Below are 19,563 nucleotides of genomic sequence, written 5' to 3'. Positions count from 1 at the left end.
GGGAGACTGCTCGGCCTGCTGTGGCCCTCGGTCAGAAAGTTTTAGGAACCACGTGGAGAGTGCAGTGAGGGAGACTGCTCGGCCTGCTGTGGCCCTCGGTCAGAAAGTTTTAGGAACCACGTGGAGAGTGCAGTGAGGGAGACTGCTCGGCCTGCTGTGGCCCTCAGAAAGTTTTAGGAACCACGTGGAGAGTGCGGTGAGGGAGACTGCTCGGCCTGCTGTGGCCCTCAGTCAGAAAGTTTTAGGAACCATGTGGAGAGTGCGGTGAGGGAGACTGCTCCGCCTGCTGTGGCCCTCAGTCAGAAAGTTTTAGGAACCACATGGAGAGTGCGGTGAGGGAGACTGCTCGGCCTGCTGTGGCCCTCAGTCAAAGTTTTAGGAACCACGTGGAGAGTGCGGTGAGGGAGACTGCTCGGCCTGCTGTGGCCCTCGGTCAGAAAGTTTTAGGAACCACGTGGAGAGTGCGGTGAGGGAGACTGCTCGGCCTGCTGTGGCCCTCAGTCAGAAAGTTTTAGGAACCACGTGGAGAGTGCGGTGAGGGAGACTGCTCGGCCTGCTGTGGCCCTCAGAAAGTTTTAGGAACCACGTGGAGAGTGCGGTGAGGGAGACTGCTCGGCCTGCTGTGGCCCTCGGTCAGAAAGTTTTAGGAACCACGTGGAGAGTGCGGTGAGGGAGACTGCTCGGCCTGCTGTGGCCCTCGGTCAGAAAGTTTTAGGAACCACGTGGAGAGTGCGGTGAGGGAGACTGCTCGGCCTGCTGTGGCCCTCGGTCAGAAAGTTTTAGGAACCACGTGGAGAGTGCGGTGAGGGAGACTGCTCGGCCTGCTGTGGCCCTCGGTCAGAAAGTTTTAGGAACCACGTGGAGAGTGCGGTGAGGGAGACTGCTCGGCCTGCTGTGGCCCTCGGTCAGAAAGTTTTAGGAACCATGTGGAGAGTGCGGTGAGGGAGACTGCTCGGCCTGCTGTGGCCCTCGGTCAGAAAGTTTTAGGAACCACGTGGAGAGTGCGGTGAGGGAGACTGCTCGGCCTGCTGTGGCCCTCGGTCAGAAAGTTTTAGGAACCACGTGGAGAGTGCGGTGAGGGAGACTGCTCGGCCTGCTGTGGCCCTCGGTCAGAAAGTTTTAGGAACCACGTGGAGAGTGCGGCGAGGGAGACTGCTCGGCCTGCTGTGGCCCTCGGTCAGAAAGTTTTAGGAACCACGTGGAGAGTGCGGCGAGGGAGACTGCTCGGCCTGCTGTGGCCCTCGGTCAGAAAGTTTTAGGAACCACGTGGAGAGTGCGGCGAGGGAGACTGCTCGGCCTGCTGTGGCCCTCAGTCAGAAAGTTTTAGGAACCACGTGGAGAGTGCGGTGAGGGAGACTGCTCGGCCTGCTGTGGCCCTCGGTCAGAAAGTTTTAGGAACCACGTGGAGAGTGCGGTGAGGGAGACTGCTCGGCCTGCTGTGGCCCTCGGTCAGAAAGTTTTAGGAACCACGTGGAGAGTGCGGTGAGGGAGACTGCTCGGCCTGCTGTGGCCCTCGGTCAGAAAGTTTTAGGAACCACGTGGAGAGTGCGGTGAGGGAGACTGCTCCGCCTGCTGTGGCCCTCGGTCAGAAAGTTTTAGGAACCACGTGGAGAGTGCGGCGAGGGAGACTGCTCGGCCTGCTGTGGCCCTCGGTCAGAAAGTTTTAGGAACCACGTGGAGAGTGCGGCGAGGGAGACTGCTCGGCCTGCTGTGGCCCTCGGTCAGAAAGTTTTAGGAACCACGTGGAGAGTGCGGCGAGGGAGACTGCTCGGCCTGCTGTGGCCCTCGGTCAGAAAGTTTTAGGAACCACGTGGAGAGTGCGGTGAGGGAGACTGCTCGGCCTGCTGTGGCCCTCGGTCAGAAAGTTTTAGGAACCACGTGGAGAGTGCGGTGAGGGAGACTGCTCGGCCTGCTGTGGCCCTCGGTCAGAAAGTTTTAGGAACCACGTGGAGAGTGCGGTGAGGGAGACTGCTCGGCCTGCTGTGGCCCTCAGAAAGTTTTAGGAACCACGTGGAGAGTGCGGTGAGGGAGACTGCTCGGCCTGCTGTGGCCCTCGGTCAGAAAGTTTTAGGAACCACGTGGAGAGTGCGGTGAGGGAGACTGCTCGGCCTGCTGTGGCCCTCGGTCAGAAAGTTTTAGGAACCACGTGGAGAGTGCGGTGAGGGAGACTGCTCGGCCTGCTGTGGCCCTCGGTCAGAAAGTTTTAGGAACCACGTGGAGAGTGCGGTGAGGGAGACTGCTCGGCCTGCTGTGGCCCTCGGTCAGAAAGTTTTAGGAACCACGTGGAGAGTGCGGTGAGGGAGACTGCTCGGCCTGCTGTGGCCCTCAGAAAGTTTTAGGAACCACGTGGAGAGTGCGGTGAGGGAGACTGCTCGGCCTGCTGTGGCCCTCGGTCAGAAAGTTTTAGGAACCATGTGGAGAGTGCGGTGAGGGAGACTGCTCCGCCTGCTGTGGCCCTAGGTCAGAAAGTTTTAGGAACCACGTGGAGAGTGCGGCGAGGGAGACTGCTCGGCCTGCTGTGGCCCTCGGTCAGAAAGTTTTAGGAACCACGTGGAGAGTGCGGCGAGGGAGACTGCTCGGCCTGCTGTGGCCCTCGGTCAGAAAGTTTTAGGAACCATGTGGAGAGTGCGGCGAGGGAGACTGCTCGGCCTGCTGTGGCCCTCAGTCAGAAAGTTTTAGGAACCACGTGGAGAGTGCGGCGAGGGAGACTGCTCGGCCTGCTGTGGCCCTCAGAAAGTTTTAGGAACCACGTGGAGAGTGCGGTGAGGGAGACTGCTCGGCCTGCTGTGGCCCTCAGAAAGTTTTAGGAACCACGTGGAGAGTGCGGTGAGGGAGACTGCTCCGCCTGCTGTGGCCCTCGGTCAGAAAGTTTTAGGAACCACGTGGAGAGTGCGGTGAGGGAGACTGCTCGGCCTGCTGTGGCCCTCAGAAAGTTTTAGGAACCACGTGGAGAGTGCGGTGAGGGAGACTGCTCGGCCTGCTGTGGCCCTCAGTCAGAAAGTTTTAGGAACCACGTGGAGAGTGCGGTGAGGGAGGCTGGAACAACTTCCACTGGATATTGGCAGTTTTCAGTCAGGTGAAAATTCCCTTGGCAGAGCCTCCTTTCCCCAGCAGGTGGCAGGCAGCTCATGAGTTGGTTTGGCTTCTACCCCCGGTCAAGCCACTAACCCCCTTTTCATCATATGAAACTCTTTGGTCTTTTCTGCTCCCTTGATAGCCTGGTGGCATCTTTCTAAGATCCAGCAACGCGGGGTCTCAATGGAACCAAGCATAGACATACTACCTGCCTAACAACTTCTTGAGCCTCAGTGTTTCCTTTGAGAAGTGGGACCAATTCCTATCTTACTGGGCTGTTGTGAAGAATTCTTTTTCTCTCCTTGAATAGAGAGGGAGGGCAGCATCTTACCTTTGGGGGAAACTCTGGTCACCCAAATGGCTGCCGTGTGACTGCAGGGGCCATGAGCGGGTGCCACGTTGCTCTCCACCTGGCCTCCCACCCCCGATAGAGCTGAGTGCTGACAGGACTGAGGGCCAGAGGCCAGCCCGCTGTGCAGTGAACAGTGGAGGGCCAGGCAGCCCAACCACTGCAGGATCTACCAGTCTGGCTCTGGCCCGTGGCCTTGCACTTCATGCGATGCAGCTAGTGCTTCCTGGGAGCACCAAGACTCTGGCCGCTAAGCACCATTAGGTGGTGAGATCGTTTATATTTGATACTAGGTAGACAGGTGGCTGGACCTGAAGGACTTCTCCAGAGACAGTGGTTAAAAACTAGGTGCTTAGGTGGCCACAGCCCGCCCACAGCCCTCCCCCAGCCCCCCAAGTCCACTGCAGGTCACTGCTCAGGCTGACACTGTCAGTGTTTTCTTGGTCACCACAGAGGCTCAGCCCCAGCTCTGGCCTAGGCCTGCTGGGTCAGGTGGCTGGGAAAGGCTGTCTGGAGACATACCCTAGTGGAATGCTGAAGTCTGAGGGGAGGAGGGCTGCCAGGCTGAGGACACTGGGGGCAGATGGCCATGGACAGGGGATATAAGTCGAGCTTGGCAGTTGGAAGGGAAGTGGGACAGTGTGAAGGGTGGGCTTCTCCACCTCGGCTCCCACCATGCCCCTAGCCCCACCCCCACACGTGGCACAGCCCAGGAAGGCAGGTGATGCGGAAGGTGAGAGAACACAAACGGCCAGAGGCTGGGTGGCTCGGAGGAGCGAGGGCAGGTGTCTACCCTGGGCACATGGGCGCTTGGCTGGGAGCCCATGCTGTGCATATACCCGGCCTCCGCCCGTGACAACACTGGCTTGAGCTTCTCGCCCCACTTGTAAAGGCCCAGCTGGCCTGTCAGAGCAGCCCCAGGCGCTGGGCCTGTGAGAACCAAACAAAGGGACTTGGTGAGCCCCATTTTGAATGGCCACAAAGAAGGAGCTAGGCACCTGGGCATTGTGTTTACAGAACAGATTTAATAAAGAATGCAAAAGGTTCATGGTGAGCCCCAGGTCCTGGGGGCAGCCACGGGGAACTTGCCTAGGGTGGGCACGGGGCGGGGTTTGATGCTCTCGGCACTGCTCCCTGCTGACACCCAAGGCCCCTGCATAGTCAGAGCAGGGTCTGGACCCCCAGTGGGACGTCAGGACCTCTATCTCAGGCTGGTTCCTGGGCACCCAGCACCCCCAGCCTGCGGCCCAGGGGAGCTGCACAGGCTCAGGCCACCCCTGTGGACTGGCTGCCAGCTCTGTGCTGGAGCAGGGCCAGCCGCCTGGGGGCAGAAGTGTGCGCCCCTTCCCTTTACTGTGGGGCTCCAGCACCTTTGGCCCCAACAGTCAAGCTCCCCAGGGTTGAAAAAAACTCCTCCATCTCCTTCTGCAGGACTTGGTTTCTCTTCTCAGCGTCTTCCCGCGCCCGCTCTGAGTTCCTCAGCTTTATCTCCAGCATCATGTACTTTTTCCTCTCCTGGTCCAGCTCTTCCTCTAACTGTGACATGCATTTCTTCAGATCAGCACTGCCTTTTTCAAGTCTTAAAAAAATCAAAAGAGACACAGCTTAGGCTCTGGCTGCTGGTTTGTCAAAAGTGAGAGGCAGCTGAGGCACGTGGGGGAGGGTACCCTGCTGAAAGCCAGGCTCCAGCAGGCCCCAAGGAGGTCGCTCCTCACCAGAGCCCAGGGCTTTACCAGAGAGCAGAAGCCTCACCCTCCTGCACCTCCCCTCAGCTGGTAATCCAGAAACTTCCGAGGACTCCTTCCTTTGCCACTGGAAAGCCTGAGCTGCTACAAGACCACCTGCACCTCCAGCCCCAGTTGCCTGCCCCATTAGGGACCAATGTGGGAGGCCAGAGCAGGACAAATCCCCTCAGAGGGCTGTGCCGGGGTTCCTCGCTTTCCTCCTCTGTGAGGCCCTGAGGGGTCCAGCCCCCTCTGCTGCCCCCCACACCCAGGCCAGCCAGCCAGTGACTCCAGGGATGCCCCCTTTAGCCAGACGCTCCCAGACCTCCTTCTCATGCCCTTGGGGAAGCTGTCCTCCAGCCTCCCCAGCAGCTCCCATCGAGACCTCCTTTACACCCCACAGGGCCCAAACCACTTCCTGTGGAGGCTCACAGGTCTGTCCACCAGACTATGGCCCTGCAAGGAGGAGGGGGATGCAGCTTTAAGGTCTGTCCACCCCTCCAGGCAGGCCCTATGCTAACAACAGCCTTCCCCACTGGTTCCCACTGGCTGGCTTGATGCAGTTGCCAGCAAAGCCCGAGTGGTGTCCACCTTGCTTCATCCTTTCTGTCTCAGGAGGGAGGGGAACAGTGACCCACCCTGGTTGCCTCCAGGCCTTGGTTCGGCCCCCACTTGCTCCAGTGTCTTCTTCCTGTTCAGATCTCTCAGCTCTATTGCCCCCAGCACTGTCCCCTACTCCTTAGGACTCTGGCTCAGGACCCATTTGTCCCACCCTGTCCTCTGCCTCACTCTGGATGACTCTGGCATCTGAACTGACGCGGCAGTGCCCAGTGTCGTGGCTCTTCCATCATTCCCAGGAGGGCCCCCACCACTCTACAGCCCCCAGCCACCGCTGTCCCCCCAACTCCCTCACCACGGGGAGCTGCCTCACCCCTAGAGAGTGGCACTGTTACCTGTGAGAGGTGGGCACAACCGTGCACCAGGGCCTCATCCTCCCCACCACCCTGAGGACCTCTTCCAGAGAAGTCCTGGGACCTTCCCCGGACCAGAGAAGTGGCCAATCTGGGCTGGAAGGCAGTGGCCCGCTCTCGCCCTGACACCACGCCATCTTTCTGTTGGCACAATCTCCAATTTTTCGACTGCTACCCCGGGCTTTCTCCTCATCCTTGTCTGAAACCCTACTCTGACCCTAGCCTTGTCCCACTTAGCTCCCCTACAGCCACATCAAAGTCCCTGGCCCGCGCTGATCCCTTTCCCCCTCAACCTCCACCATCGGTGAGCCAGTAGTCCCTAGTCCAGGGCCAGACACGTCATGGTCATCAAGCATCCCCTCTTTCTGAACACCCTCAATCCATCCCCCGTGCCAATTCCTTGTCTCTAGCCAGCAGACATACCCAAGTTCCCCTGGCCTCCCCGTGCCTCCTCTCTGCTGCAGCACACCCAGAAGGGCAATCTACACACCCACTCCTTTCTCACCACTGGCCTCCTGTGGTCTACCTACCTCTCCAAGAACACTTCTTTCCCAAAAGTCCTGAGGGACGGCATCAACCTGTCTGCATCACCGGGCCTTTACTCTGTAGATTCTTGGGTCCAAGATACCAAGCTCTTGGGTTTTCCCATTTCTGACGGACCCCAGAGACATCTCTTACCCCTGCTTGAGTGCAGGGACATCCATTCCCCTCAGCTCCCCTGGGGCTTCCTCTGCCTGGAGCATACATTCTGCTCCCTCCATGTGCCTCCTCCTTGCGGGTGCGTGCCAGGCTACAGTCCCTGGTCTCCTCCAACAACCAACCAAGCTCTCCACCTTCCGGGGAGTGTGTCCTGAACGGCTCCACCTTCTCCCAAAACCACCACCCCATGAACAGCAAAAGCTCACATCATTAGAGGCCTTTTCGGCTCCTTCTCACCCACAGTCCCTTGCAGAACCACTGCCAGCTCATAGCCTCTGCCCCTGCCAGCTAAAGTGCTGTCCCCACCGAGCCATGGCTCCTTGGCCCATGGCAGAACCTGCCTGCCCTTGAGTCCTGGACCATCTCCGTGCTGCTCATTTGGCCCTGAACATAGCTCAGCCCCCCTTCCCTCGAGCCTCACATCCCTCCTATCTGCTCCTGCCTCACAGTCCTGGCTCACACACACCACCGCCTTGCCCGTGGCTGCAGTTTTCTTCCCACAATGGCGGCCCCGAGGGACGCAGCAAGTACAGCACAACACCTAGCATACAGTGTGTGGGCAGTTATGATTCCCTGCCCCATCCAGGGTGCAGCCGAGACCGCCATCCCTCATTCCTGAACAGGAGGCATGGAGAGAGGATGACACCTCCCTCCCTTCAGCCCTGAGCCTGCTATCAGAAGGCCTCTGCCAAAAAGGGTGGGTGACAGCTTTGCCTCCAGCACCCCCCACCTATTTCCCTCCTGTCCCTGAGCCCTGCCTTTGCTGCCCTCTCACCCCTACCCCCTCCCCCGACCTATATATCCTGGAGGCTCCAGAGCTTGGACCTTGGCCCCTTGCCCTCTACACCCACTGACCTTGTCCCATCTCGAGATCTCCAGGCTAATGATGCCTCAGTTTACATCTCCCTCAGCTGCATTCAGTGGAGCCTAGGTGGTGCAGTTTGTGACTGGCTGCTAGCCAAAAGGTTGGCAGTTCAAACCCACCCGGCAGCTCCACTGGAGAAAGACCAGGTGATCTACGTCCATAAAGAGCACAACTAAGCAGTTCAGCACGTGTGGTTTCCACGATTCAGGGGCTGGCTCAGCTGACAGCTAACAACAACCACCTCGTTTACGGTCTCTGTGCCCCCTCCCCACCACTCTAAGTAAGAATGGGGCAGAGACTCGGATCCATTTTGGCCCTGGCTGTGTCCCCAGCACCTCCAAAAATGTCAGACTCTGAACAATTCTGGGAATGAAGGAGTGAGCAGAGGGAGGTGTCCTGGGATGAAGGCAAACAGCCTGCCTCTCCACCTCCCCCACACTTAGGCCAGTGCTGACCCATGTGAATGGGTGGATGGACAGATCCCCCTCCCAAATGCCTGCTGACTGGGCAAGGGGCACCCCCCTCCCCAATTCCTTCCTGTGCTGTCCAGGCCTCAGGAATCTGGACCTGGACCACCCCTGCAACCAAGGCAACAGCCGGCCGCCTGGCTGGTGAGGGCACTACAAGAGCACCCAGTGGGGGTGGTGAGGGGACATGAGCTGAGCACCTCCCCCATCACTTATTCCTTACTGCAGAATGGTGCCCTTCTCCACACGGGAGGGGCTGCCAAGTGGCTCGGTGACGATGGTGCAGCCAGGACTCTGGAACCCACTGCTGTCAGAGGCACCTCAAGTAGTCAGGGAGATGCTGATTCTGGCCCTCTCCACAGCTGTGGTCTTCCCCACAATTTTACACCTCCTCACTTACTCCTGGTGTTCTCTTTCCTCCTTTGTTCAGCTCCTTCCTACTGGGCCCTGCCCAGACATCATCTGCTGTGACCACTCCCTGGCCTTCCCAGCCACCCTCCCAGCCACAGAGATAGCAGATGCACATACCTGGCCACCACAAGTTTGGGGCTGCCATGGGAATCCCAGGCTTAGAATTAGAAGCAGGAGTCCTTCTGCCTGCCCTGCCTCTGACAGGAAAGGATGCCCCACTGGTGGGTGGGGCCTGGGCTCATCAGCCCATGATGGGGGGCTGGAGCCAGAGGACTATGGGTCTGAGGTGATGATAGGGTGCTGCTCCCAGGCCAGGGCCAGCTCTCTGTACCCCAGTCTCTTTCTTACCAAGGGGCAATACCCTCCTCGCAGGGGTGTTCCCCGGATGGAAGGAGCCCTCATCTGTGAGCCACCTTGAAAACCTCAGAATACTTCACACCTCCAGGAGTAGGGTCAGTGGGAGGAGGAACAGATTCCAGTCCAGGCGGGCTCCTCCCTCCCCATCAGGCCACTGTCAGCCTGGGGCAGACTCCAAACCTGGAGCCCTCTCCACCCACACAGCCTGGCCTGCTAGACTCTGTGTCCCTGCAGGCCCTGGGACCCACCTCCAGGGGACGACCCTCATCCCCACCAAGGACTGCAGAATGACTCTGCTCTGAGACTCCCATCCCTCTCTGTGCCCCCATCCTGCTCTGAGCCCCCATCCATCCCTGAGCCCCCATCCCTCTCTGATTTCTCATCCCTCCCTGATACCCACATGTGTCTGTCAGTTTGTCGTACTGTGGGGGCTTGCATGTTGCTGTGATGCTGGAAACTATGTCACCGGTATTCAGATACCAGCAGGGTCACCCATGGAGGATAGGTTTCAGCTGAGCTTCCAGACTAAGACAGACTAGGCAGAAAGACCCAGCAGTCTAGTTCTGAAAAGAATGAGCCAGAGAAAACCTTATGAATAGCAGTGGAACACTGTCTGATATAGTGCTGGAAGATGAGCCCTCCAGGTTGGAAGGCACTCAAAAGATGACTGGGGAAGAGCTGCCTCCTCAAAGTAGAGTTGACCTTAATGACGTGGATCAAGTAAAGCTTTCAGGACCTTCATTTGCTGATCAGGCACGACTCAAATGAGAAGAAACAGCTGCAAACATCCATTAATAATTAGAACCTGGAATGTACGAAGTATGAATCTAGGAAAATTGGAAATTGTCAAAAATGAAATGGAACACATAAACATCAATATCCTAGGCATCAGTGAGCTGAAATGGACTGGTATTGGCCATTTTGAAACAGAAAGTCATATACTCTACTATGGCAGGAATGACAACTTTAAGAGGAACGGTGTTGCATTCATCGTCAAAAAGAACATTTCAACATCTACCCTGAAGTACAACGCTGTCAGTGATAGGAGAATATCCATACGCCTACCAGGAAGACCAGTAAATATGACCATTATTCAAATTTACGCACCAACAACTAAGGCCAAAGATGAAGAAACTGAAGGTTTTTATTAGCTTCTGCAGTCTGAAATTGATCGAACATGCAATCAGGATGCATTGATAATTACTGGTGATTGGAACACGAAACTTGGAAACAAAGAAGAAGGACAAGTAGTTAGAAAATATAGCCTTGGTGATAGAAACAATGATGGAGATCGAATGATAGATTTTTGCAAGACCAATGACTTCTTCACTGCAAATACCTTTTTTTTTACCAACATAAACGGCGACTATACACATGGACCTCACCAGATGGAACACATAGGAATCAATCAACTACATCTGTGGAAAGACACGATGAAAAGCTCAGTATCATCAGCCAGAACAAGGCCAGGGGCTGACTGTTGAACAGACCATCAATTGCTCATATGCAACTTCAAGCTGAAACCGAAAAAAATCAGAGCGAGTCCACGAGAGCGAAAGTACAACCTTGAGAATATCCCACCTGAATTTAGAGCTCATCTCAAGAATAGATGTGACGAGTTCAACCAAAGACCAGACAAGCTGTGGAATGACATCAAGGACATGAACGCAAGAGGTCACTGAAAAGACAGGAAAGAAAAAAAAGACTAAGATGGATGTCATAGGAGACTCTGAAACTTGCTCTTGAACATCTAGCAGCTAAAGCAAAAGGAAGAACTGATGAAGTAAAAGAACTGAATAGAAGATTTCAAAGGGCAGCTCAAGAGGACAAAGTATTATAATGCCATGTGCAAAGAGCTGGAGATAGAAAATCAAAAGGGAAGAATATGCTCGGCATCTCTCAAGCTGAAAAAAATGAAGAAAAAATTGAAGCCTTGAGTTGCAATAGTGAAGGATTCCATGGGGAAAATATTAAACGACACAGGAAACATCAAAAGAAAATGGAAGGAATCCACAGAGTCATTATACCCAAAAGAATTAATGGATGTTCAAACATTTCAGGAGGTAGCATATGATTAGGAACTGATAGTACTGAAGGAAGAAGTCCAAGCTGCACTGACGGCACTGGCGAAAAACAAGGCTCCAGGAATTGACAGAATATCATTTGAGATGTTGCAACTAACGGATGTGGTGTTGGAAGTGTTCACTCATCTATGACAAGAAATTTGGAAGACAGCTAGCTACCTGGCCAACCGACTGGAAGAGATCCATATTTATGCCTATTCCCAAGAAAGGTGATCCAACTGAATGTGGAAATTATGGAAAATATCATTAATTCACATGCAAACAAAATTTTGCTGAAGATCATTCAAAAACGGCTGCAGCAGTATATCGACAGGAAACTGCCAGAAATTCAGGCTGGTTTCAGGAGAGGACATGGAACCAGGGATATCATTGCTGATGTCAGATGGATCCTGGCTGAAAGCAGAGAATACCAGAAGGATGTTTACCTGTGTTTTATTGACTATGCAAAGGCATTTGACTGTGTGGATCATAACAAACTATGGATAACACTGCGAAGAATGGGAATTCCAGAACACTTAATTGTGCTCATGAGGAACCTGTACATAGATCAAGAGGCAGTTGTTCGGAGAGAAAAAGGGGATACTGAGTGGTTTAAAGTCAGGACATGTGGTTTTCATGATTCAGGGGCTGGCTCAGCTGACAGCTAACAACAACAACCTCCTTTATGGTCTCTGTGCCCCCTCCCCACCACTCTAAATAAGAATGGGGCAGAGACTTAGATCCATTTTGGCCCTGTGTGTCGGAACTGTATCCTTTCACCATACCTATTCAATCTGTATGCTGAACAAATAATACGAGAAGCTGGACTATATGAAGAATTCAGCAGCAGGATTGGAGGAAGACTCATTAACAACCTGCGTTATGCAGATGACACAACCTTGCTTGCTGAAAGTGAAGAGGACTTGAAGCACTTACTGATGATCAAAGACCACAGCCTTCAGTATGGATTCCACCTCAACATAAAGAAAACAAAAATCCTCACAAATAGACCAGTAAGCCACATCATGATAAATGGAGAAAAGACTGAAGTTGTCAAGGATTTCATTTTACTTGGATCCACAGTCAACACCTATGGAAGCAGCAGTCAAGAAATCTAAAGACGCATCGCACTGGGTAAACCTGCTGCAAAGGACCTCTTTAAGGTGTTGAAAAGCAAAGATGTCACCTTGAAGACTAAGGTGCTCCTGACCCAAACCATGGTATTTTCAATCACATCATTTGCATGTGAAAGCTGGACAATGAATAAGGAAGACCGAAGAAGAGTTGACGCCTTTGAATTGTGGTGCTGGAGAAGAATACTGAATATACCATGGACTGCCAAAAGAATGACAAATCTGTCCTGGAAGAAGTACAACCAGAATGCTCCTTAGAAGCAAGGATGGCGAGACTGAGTCTTACATGCTTTGGACATGTTGTCAGGAGGGAGAAGGACATCATGCTTGGTAAAGTACAGGGTCAGCAGAAAAGAGGAAGACTATCAACGACATAGACTGACACAGTGGCTGCAACAATGGGCTCAAGCAGAACAACGATTGTGAGGATGGCGCAGGACCGGGCAGTGTTTCGTTCTGTGGTACATAGGGTTGCTATGAGTCGGAACCGACTCGACGGCACCTAACACCAACAACAACAACCCTGAGCCCACATCCCTCTCTGATTCCCCATCCCTAAGCCCCCTGTCCCCTTTCAAGCCCCTCATCCCAGTCTGAGCTCCCCATCCCAGGTGCTCTGACCAGCTTTGGCAGGACCCTGACTCCCCTTCACTCAGCTGAGAGCCCACAATGGGTCAGTTCTGTGCTGCCTGAGGCTCCCGCCAGGACATTTCCGACCCAGTCCCAGGGCATTTTCCCCAGAAGGTGCTGGCTCCTGGGTCAGCTGCTCCCAATCTGAGCTCAGCCTCCAAGAAGCTTCCTTCAGAGCAAGAGAGAATGTGGATCTTGGGGAGCCCTGGCCAGAGGCTGCTTTTCATGGCTGGAGCCCAGAGACCACACTGGCTCCTGGAGGCGGCTCACACCTGCTGGCCGAAGGCTGTCTGTGGGGAGGGGCTGCCCTGCACGCACCTTCTCATGCTCGCCTCGTATTCAGTCCTTTGCCGGCACAGCTCTGCTCTGAGCTCTGTGACCAGGCCCTGGAGGGCCTCAGGGCCACAGGTGAGGTCCTGGCCGGGGCTGCTGGGGCCACTCATGCTGAGGCCCGTGCCTGCTTCGTCCAGGCTGTGGCCCAGGTCCAAGGATCTGTGCTCCTCACTGCTGCTGGGAAGTGGGGAGGGCTCCAGGGCCCACTCGGTGTGCAGCGAGCTGCGGGCAGACGAGTCACTGGCCCGGCAGGCCGTGCAGCTGCTAACCGAACCCCTGGCTGAGGCCTCGCCGGAGGAGGCGGCCCTGGACCAGGCTGTGCTGGCCACGCTGGGGGAGCTGGGCAGGAGGCCAGGTAGCGGCACGTTGTCGTAGGTGGACATCCTCTGGGAGGAGCTGGAGTCTCGGAGTCGATCCTCTGACGAGGCCCGGCGGTGGCCGCGCAGGGAGGACAGGCCGTTCATGAGCCAGTTCCCGCTGCAGGAGACAGCAGGCATCTCCAGGGCTGAGCTGCCTGCCTTTGGACTCGCTGGCTGGGACCCCGACTGCTGGGAGGAAGACCTCCAGTTTGGCAGAGTCTGTACTCTCTTCCCAGAACTGGTGGCAGCTAGGCCTGAGGGTGAGGCCCTTGTGAGAGCCACCACAGTGGCCCCATCCAGAGACGAGGCCCTCTGGGAGGGCAGGCCAGGGGCACCGGAGCTGCCAGGATCCCCCTGGCTGTCTTTTGTGACCTCCTCAGAGCCCCAGCCCACTGTGCGCTGAGGGCCCCTGTGTGGGGAGGCCGGCCCCACCGTGGCTGTGGCTGTGAAGAGCTGACTGTGCCTTCGGATCAGGACGGTCATCAGGTGCTGGACCAGGGAAGTGCCTGCCAGAGAGACAGCAAGAATATCTCACAGTCAAGGGCCTGCCAGCCGGTCATGGAGGAGCTGCCTCCCACCCAGGAATGCTGGATCCCTGCAGCCAGCAGGCTGCCTCTCAGCACAGGAACTAGGGAGGGCTTCTGCCCCTGGCCCCCCAAAAAGCCTGTGTGCAGCAGCCTGCCCACCACATGCCCCCACCAGCAAGGGGTGGACAGAGGAGCAGGCCCAGGAGCCCTTCCCTGGATGTGGAGCCTCCTAGCACCAGGAACCAGGGTGCCTCCACTGCCTCACTGGGCCCCAGGCCCCACTCCATCCCCAGGATGCCTGTTAAGGCTTCTGGGTGAGCGTTGGCAGGGTGAGGCTAGAAGCCGGGCCCTGGAGCCTCTTGGCTGCCCCACGTCACTGCCCTGTGATACCAGCACCGGGCCCAGCCTCGGGGGCTGCAGCTCAGCACAGGTGCAAGAGCCATGGCTGTACCCCATCCTCCATGTTCTGCTGGGGGCTGGGGCAGGATGGAGGCTGGGCCTGTCTTAGAGATGCTGTATATGTGTGAGGGCACACGCATACACACATATACACACAAAATCCCCCACAATCACACAATCCTGCACATACACACATGCACACGTACTCTAACACACCTACACAGCCCTACACACATGCACACACATGTACAATCGCACACAGTCTCACACAGGTACAGTTCTACATACAACACACAGAATCTCACACACACAATGACACACAATCTTCCCAACACACACACAACCCCCATCTCTAAGCCAAGGCCTCCAAGGCCCCCCCAGTCCTGGGGACTTGGCTGGTGTGGATAGTGGGGTCCATGGTGGGAGTGGGCAGTGTGGAAGGATTGAGCTGTCGATCTGGCTTATTCTTTAAGGTGCCCGCAACCACACGAGAGCCAGAGACTGGGCAGGCCGTCCGGGATAAAGAAGGTTGAGTGCTTGGGGAGACCCTCCCACTGAAGGTAACCAGGAATCCTGGGAAAAGTAAAGGAAGGAATTCTGAGACCAAAGAATGAGATGAAGCAGGAACTGGGAGAAGGAGGGAGCCAGTGCTTGCCCTCAGGACATCCACCCAGCCAGGCAGGCTGAGGCGGGTTTGCCTGGCCTTCCAGCAAGAGCTCTCCCAGAGCTGCACCTTCACCCACTCCCACCCACCCCACCGTCAGGAGTAGCAGGACCAGTGGCTCTGGCCTCCAGTTGCCCACATGGGCACTCACTGGGGACTCAGGACTCCTCGTCCACTGGGCAGAGGTTCCTGGGGCACCTCACGACTCAGCAGCCCCGCCCAGGACAGTCTATGGTAGGGTCTACGACCTGGGCTTGACCGCCCACATGCCAGCCTGCACCTGTGCCCTTGGTAAGTCTGGGTGACCAGCCTCTGGTGAGGCAGCTCACCTAGCCTGGCCTCAGTTTCCTCATCTGCATAATGAGGGCCAGAACCATAGCAGGAGCTGTGAAGATTAAGGTGAGGTGACAGAAACAAGCACTTGGTGTGCCGCAGACCGGGCAGCTGCTGTCCCACTTGTATTGTTGTATTACGGTCAGTTATTTATTACAGAACAGGAAATCTCCTCAAGGCCTGGGAAGCTCTGACACCCAGAAGCCTGTGACGGTTACTTAATTTCAGAGGTAAAGTGGCAATGTCTGCGTGCACAAGGCACTGACCTCCCCACCTCTCGACCCCTCCTGACCTTGCTCACTGGGGGCTGTTCTGCCACCTGATTGCCCACGTTACCACCTCAGGTCAGAGTCCTTTCCCTTTGACAGCTGGGCCCCACAGGAGGAGGGGTGGGGGGGTGCAAGTCCAAGCACTCCATGGAGTCTCAGTGACGGAGGTGTGCTGCCTGAGCCTCCCTTGCTCGCCCGACCCCTGGGGCCGCATGGCTCTGAGGATGGCCTGGGGGCAGGCACACTGACCCTGCAGCAGCCCAGTGGCCAGCATCCCGTTACCTTCCATGAGGGTCACTGGGTCTTCCACCTGGGGCCGCAGTATGTTGGGTCCGAACACAGTTGCCAGGTTCTGGACGCTCATCTTGTTGACATCGGAGTGAGACTGGACCTCGTCCAAAAACCTGCAAAGGAGGACGGCCCGCTGTCCGAGGAGGCAGCGCCCGACGCTGGCTGTGCCGGGGGCTGCCTGGCCTGCACGTCAGCCATGCCCACACACGGCAGGCCGGGCACAGCCGACTCCCCGCCAGGCCCGGAAGAGGGCTCCATGGAGGCCGGCTGCCAGAGGCCAGTGGGGCAGGCCCGTCGTTGGGGGTGAGGGAGTTCTGAGAAGGGGTCAAGTCACATCAGTTTCCCGCCTGTGGAAGCCGCGTGGCTAGGGGAGGGCTGCCCCCCGGGCCCCTCCAACGCCCAGTCTCGTAACTGAGCCCAGAGCCTTGGGGCAGGAGGAGGTGCAGCAAGAGAGCCTTCCCTTGAGGGATTTCCCACTCAGGGCTGTTTAGAATCGCCTGGTCCCACGTAGCCGGTCAGCTCTGTGAGCAGAGACGGAGCCTCCACCCACACGCTGGATGGCAAGCCGAGCGTGTGGGGCCAGAGTGCCAGGAGGGTGCGCACCTCCCCGGGAGGCACTTACTTGCAGATGTATCTGAGCAAGTTGTGGTTGGCTGGAGGAAGGCTGTTCACCTGTTTGGCCAGCTCCAGAGTCCCCTTGAGAGTGAAAGAGAAACGCCGAGCTCTGTAAGGCCTGCCTGAGGCCAAACCTTTCCTTCAGGACCAGGTGTGGGGTGTGAGGGGGAGGCAAAGGGAGGTGGGAGGAACCAGGGCCAGAGGTCCGCACCGTGCAGGCCGGGCCTGGAGGGCTCCTCCATCTCCACCTCCCTCCCAGGGGTGGCAGGGATGGGCTGGGTGACCCCCGGGACAACGAGGTTGCTTTCACGGAAGCTGGGGTGAAGGAGTGCCTCCGCAGAACCACAGAGGAATGTCAGGGTCACGCTCAGCTTACTTATTGAGGCACGAATAGCGCCTCTCCTCTCCCTCAGCTGCTGGCCCAGGGCTGCAGCAGGACCTCAGGGCAGGGATCTGGGGCCTCAGCCCAGGAGGGGTCCCCAGGCCCTTCAGAAAGGAGGCAGCATGTAAATGAAAGAAAAAAAATCACACTGTTCCTGGGCTCGCAGCAGGTTGGGTGGCCAGGGCGTGGGCAGGCGGTGGGGTGTGTGCACCTACTATGTGGTGGCCCAGAGTGGACACCAGGGACAGGCAGGGATGTGGCCTGCTTTTGGAGATAACCATCCTCTCCAGGGACCAGGGTAGGCAGAGCCGGGGGTCCCCATGGAGGCTGTACCCAGGGTCCCCAGGGCTAGAAAGCCAAGGTGAAGGCAGGTCCTCACAGCTTGGTGTGTGGGCACAGGTAATTCTTCTCTGGGGGGGTGAGGGAGCTGTGCTGACAGTGGAAGTGCTCGGGCTCCAGAACCTGGAAGCTGTGTCCCCTCCCCTGTGCCACCTGGCCAGCCTCCTTCCCAGATGGGTCCCCGTGAGCCACTAACCTCACCCTCGTCCTTGGTGAGCAGCTGGGCACAGCTGAGGAAGTCCTCGTACCTGGCGAAGGGGACCACGGGCTCAGGCAGCTCCCGAAGGTAGAGCTTCAGCAGGGAGGCCACTGTGTGCACGTCTGTGGTGCTGTGGGTGGGGACATGCCTAAGGCTGGCACATTGGGGCCTCCCGGTGTGACCAGACCTCCCCAGAGGCAGCCTCTGCTCTCACAGCTGCGTGTACGGGGTCGGGGCACCTACAGGCAAGGCCCTGTCTAGGAAAGGCTCAGACCTGCTTCCAGGAGCAAAAGGACAGAGCTCAGTGGGGTGGGGGACTGAGGCCCTGAGGCTATCCCGGCTCAGGGACAACCCATCAAGTCAAGGCACTTGCTCAGGACCCCTGAGCCCCATCTCTGTGTCAACCAGGGAGGCCAGGGCTCCCTCACAGACAGTGTGGGACTCAATGTATTGCTGCTGTCAAAGCTACAGAGCCCTGCAAGGTACCACATTCCACCCCCGGTGGCCACTGAGGGCTGGAGGGGCTGTGCGTGACCCCTGGGCCCAGCGTGCACAGAGGAGGGCTCCATGACAGCAGCTAGTGAGCAAGGTGGAGGGGAAGCACCCCTCCCCTGGGGGCCTGGTCGCCACCTTAAGGTCCTCTGCGGGGTGACAGGGCACCGCCCCTCTCCCTGGGGTGAAGGTGGAAACCTGGGCACAGCTGTCTGTCTGAATTAGCACCAGGACTTGTTGGGGCATGAGAACTGTTCCAGCCTCTTCCGGGCTCCTCCAAGGCCACGCTGAGCTGCAACCTGAGCTTCTCTATTTCCCGGGGCCACCCTCCCTGGCCCGTCCTCACACCATGGACTGCTCTGGAGGACAACTCTACCAAGAGTGAGAATTCCAGCCTCCAGCTGCCAGGGCTAGGGGAGGGTCAGAGGTCAGGGCCTCTCCCCCGACCTCTCGGGGCCTGTCTTCACTACAGGGACTGGGTTACTATGCTCATCACCCCACCTCCAGCGCTCCACCCGCCGGCCTTGGCCCTCACCAATGCCTGCTCAGCTCTGAGCTTCACAGGCTGACATGGACCCATGGTGAAGGACGTGGCCAAACCTGCATCCGGCTGGGCCTGGGCCCCAGGTGCTGCGCTGGCTTCTCCAGGCCCCAGGTTTACCTTAGGACTGCATCTCCCTTGTTGGGGGTGTGTGGTAGGCTGTGGTTGTGGTTGTGCCCTGGCTGAGTCCCATGCTGGTCTCACTGTGGTCAGCCGTGGGGTCACTTCCAGCCTTGGCATTTGGGATTCTGGGTTTCCAGGTGCCACGTGCAACCTAAGCTCATATACCAGAGGCCCTCCCCCCTACCCAGCCAAGCAGCCCCCACCCGTCCCTGCCCCCATTGTGGCCTTCTCTACAGGCCATGCCGCCACTGCCTCCTCCTGGCCGTTCTCTCTGCTGGACACTCCCCTTCCTGGGCTCTTACAGCTACAGCAGGTGGCCAGGCTCAAGCCCAGGGACCCCTCACGTGCCGAGGCCTCAGTGGGTCCTGGTAGCAGTTGCTGCATGGGTGAGCCAGCGGAAAGGAGCTTCCTCAGAGACGGCAGGAAACCAGGGGAGAATGCTTGCTGGGGGTGGTTTCCAGGGAGATGCTGGAGAGGTCAGGGCAGGGACACAGACCTCAGGGGATTCCAGCCGAGCCCAGGGCAGAGGCTGGGAGTGTGAGCACACTGGGCAGGGCACACCTGTGTGCTGCCTTGGGTGGGTGACACGGAGTCTCTCAGCCTGGGTGACATCCTTAAAATGGACATGGGGTCACTTAAGAAATGCGTGTGGACACACTGAGGGCAGCAGCAGGAACAGGAGGGGAGGGGGGGCTCTGAGTCATCCCAGAGGGCGGGGGGCGGGGGCGGGGAGACAGGACAGCCACTCTGGCCTAGGAGCTGACAGCCCCCCATGCCTGCCCCTGCCCCCACTCACCCTGGGCCTCCTGCCCCCACCCCTGGGGGCTCCGCCTTGGCCACTGACTCACAAACCTGGCATTAGGCGGAATCACAGGAGAGCTTTTCAAACACACGTTGGTGGGGGGTCGCGCCTCAGAGCCGGTCCTTTAGAAGCACCCAGCTGAGGCTGAAGG

At 57.4% G+C, this 19,563-nt stretch overlaps 1 protein-coding gene across 10 annotated transcripts in view; it reads right to left on the bottom strand.

Moving 5' to 3' along the window:
- Nucleotides 1-4,417: 4,417 nt before the first annotated feature.
- The window catches only part of ARHGAP22 (Rho GTPase activating protein 22), a 113,068-nt gene continuing 97,922 nt past the window's right edge, over nt 4,418-19,563 (bottom strand). For all 10 annotated transcript variants that reach the window (XM_064269873.1, XM_064269872.1, XM_064269870.1 and 7 more), the window contains 5 exons: nt 17,452-17,584; nt 16,542-16,615; nt 15,911-16,032; nt 13,063-13,942; nt 4,418-5,003 (listed from right to left, as the gene is read on the bottom strand). In XM_064269873.1, the coding sequence (XP_064125943.1) occupies nt 4,775-5,003; nt 13,063-13,942; nt 15,911-16,032; nt 16,542-16,615; nt 17,452-17,584 (1,438 nt within the window). In that variant the 3' untranslated portion in view covers nt 4,418-4,774. The remainder of the gene's footprint in view (nt 5,004-13,062; nt 13,943-15,910; nt 16,033-16,541; nt 16,616-17,451; nt 17,585-19,563) is intronic.

Source organism: Loxodonta africana, chromosome 16 (genome assembly GCF_030014295.1).
Source record: "Loxodonta africana isolate mLoxAfr1 chromosome 16, mLoxAfr1.hap2, whole genome shotgun sequence".
In the NCBI taxonomy this organism is placed as follows: Eukaryota; Metazoa; Chordata; class Mammalia; order Proboscidea; family Elephantidae; genus Loxodonta; species Loxodonta africana.
The sequence above is the reverse complement of the archived record's forward strand: the minus strand, read 5'-3'. Positions and strand labels throughout refer to the sequence as shown.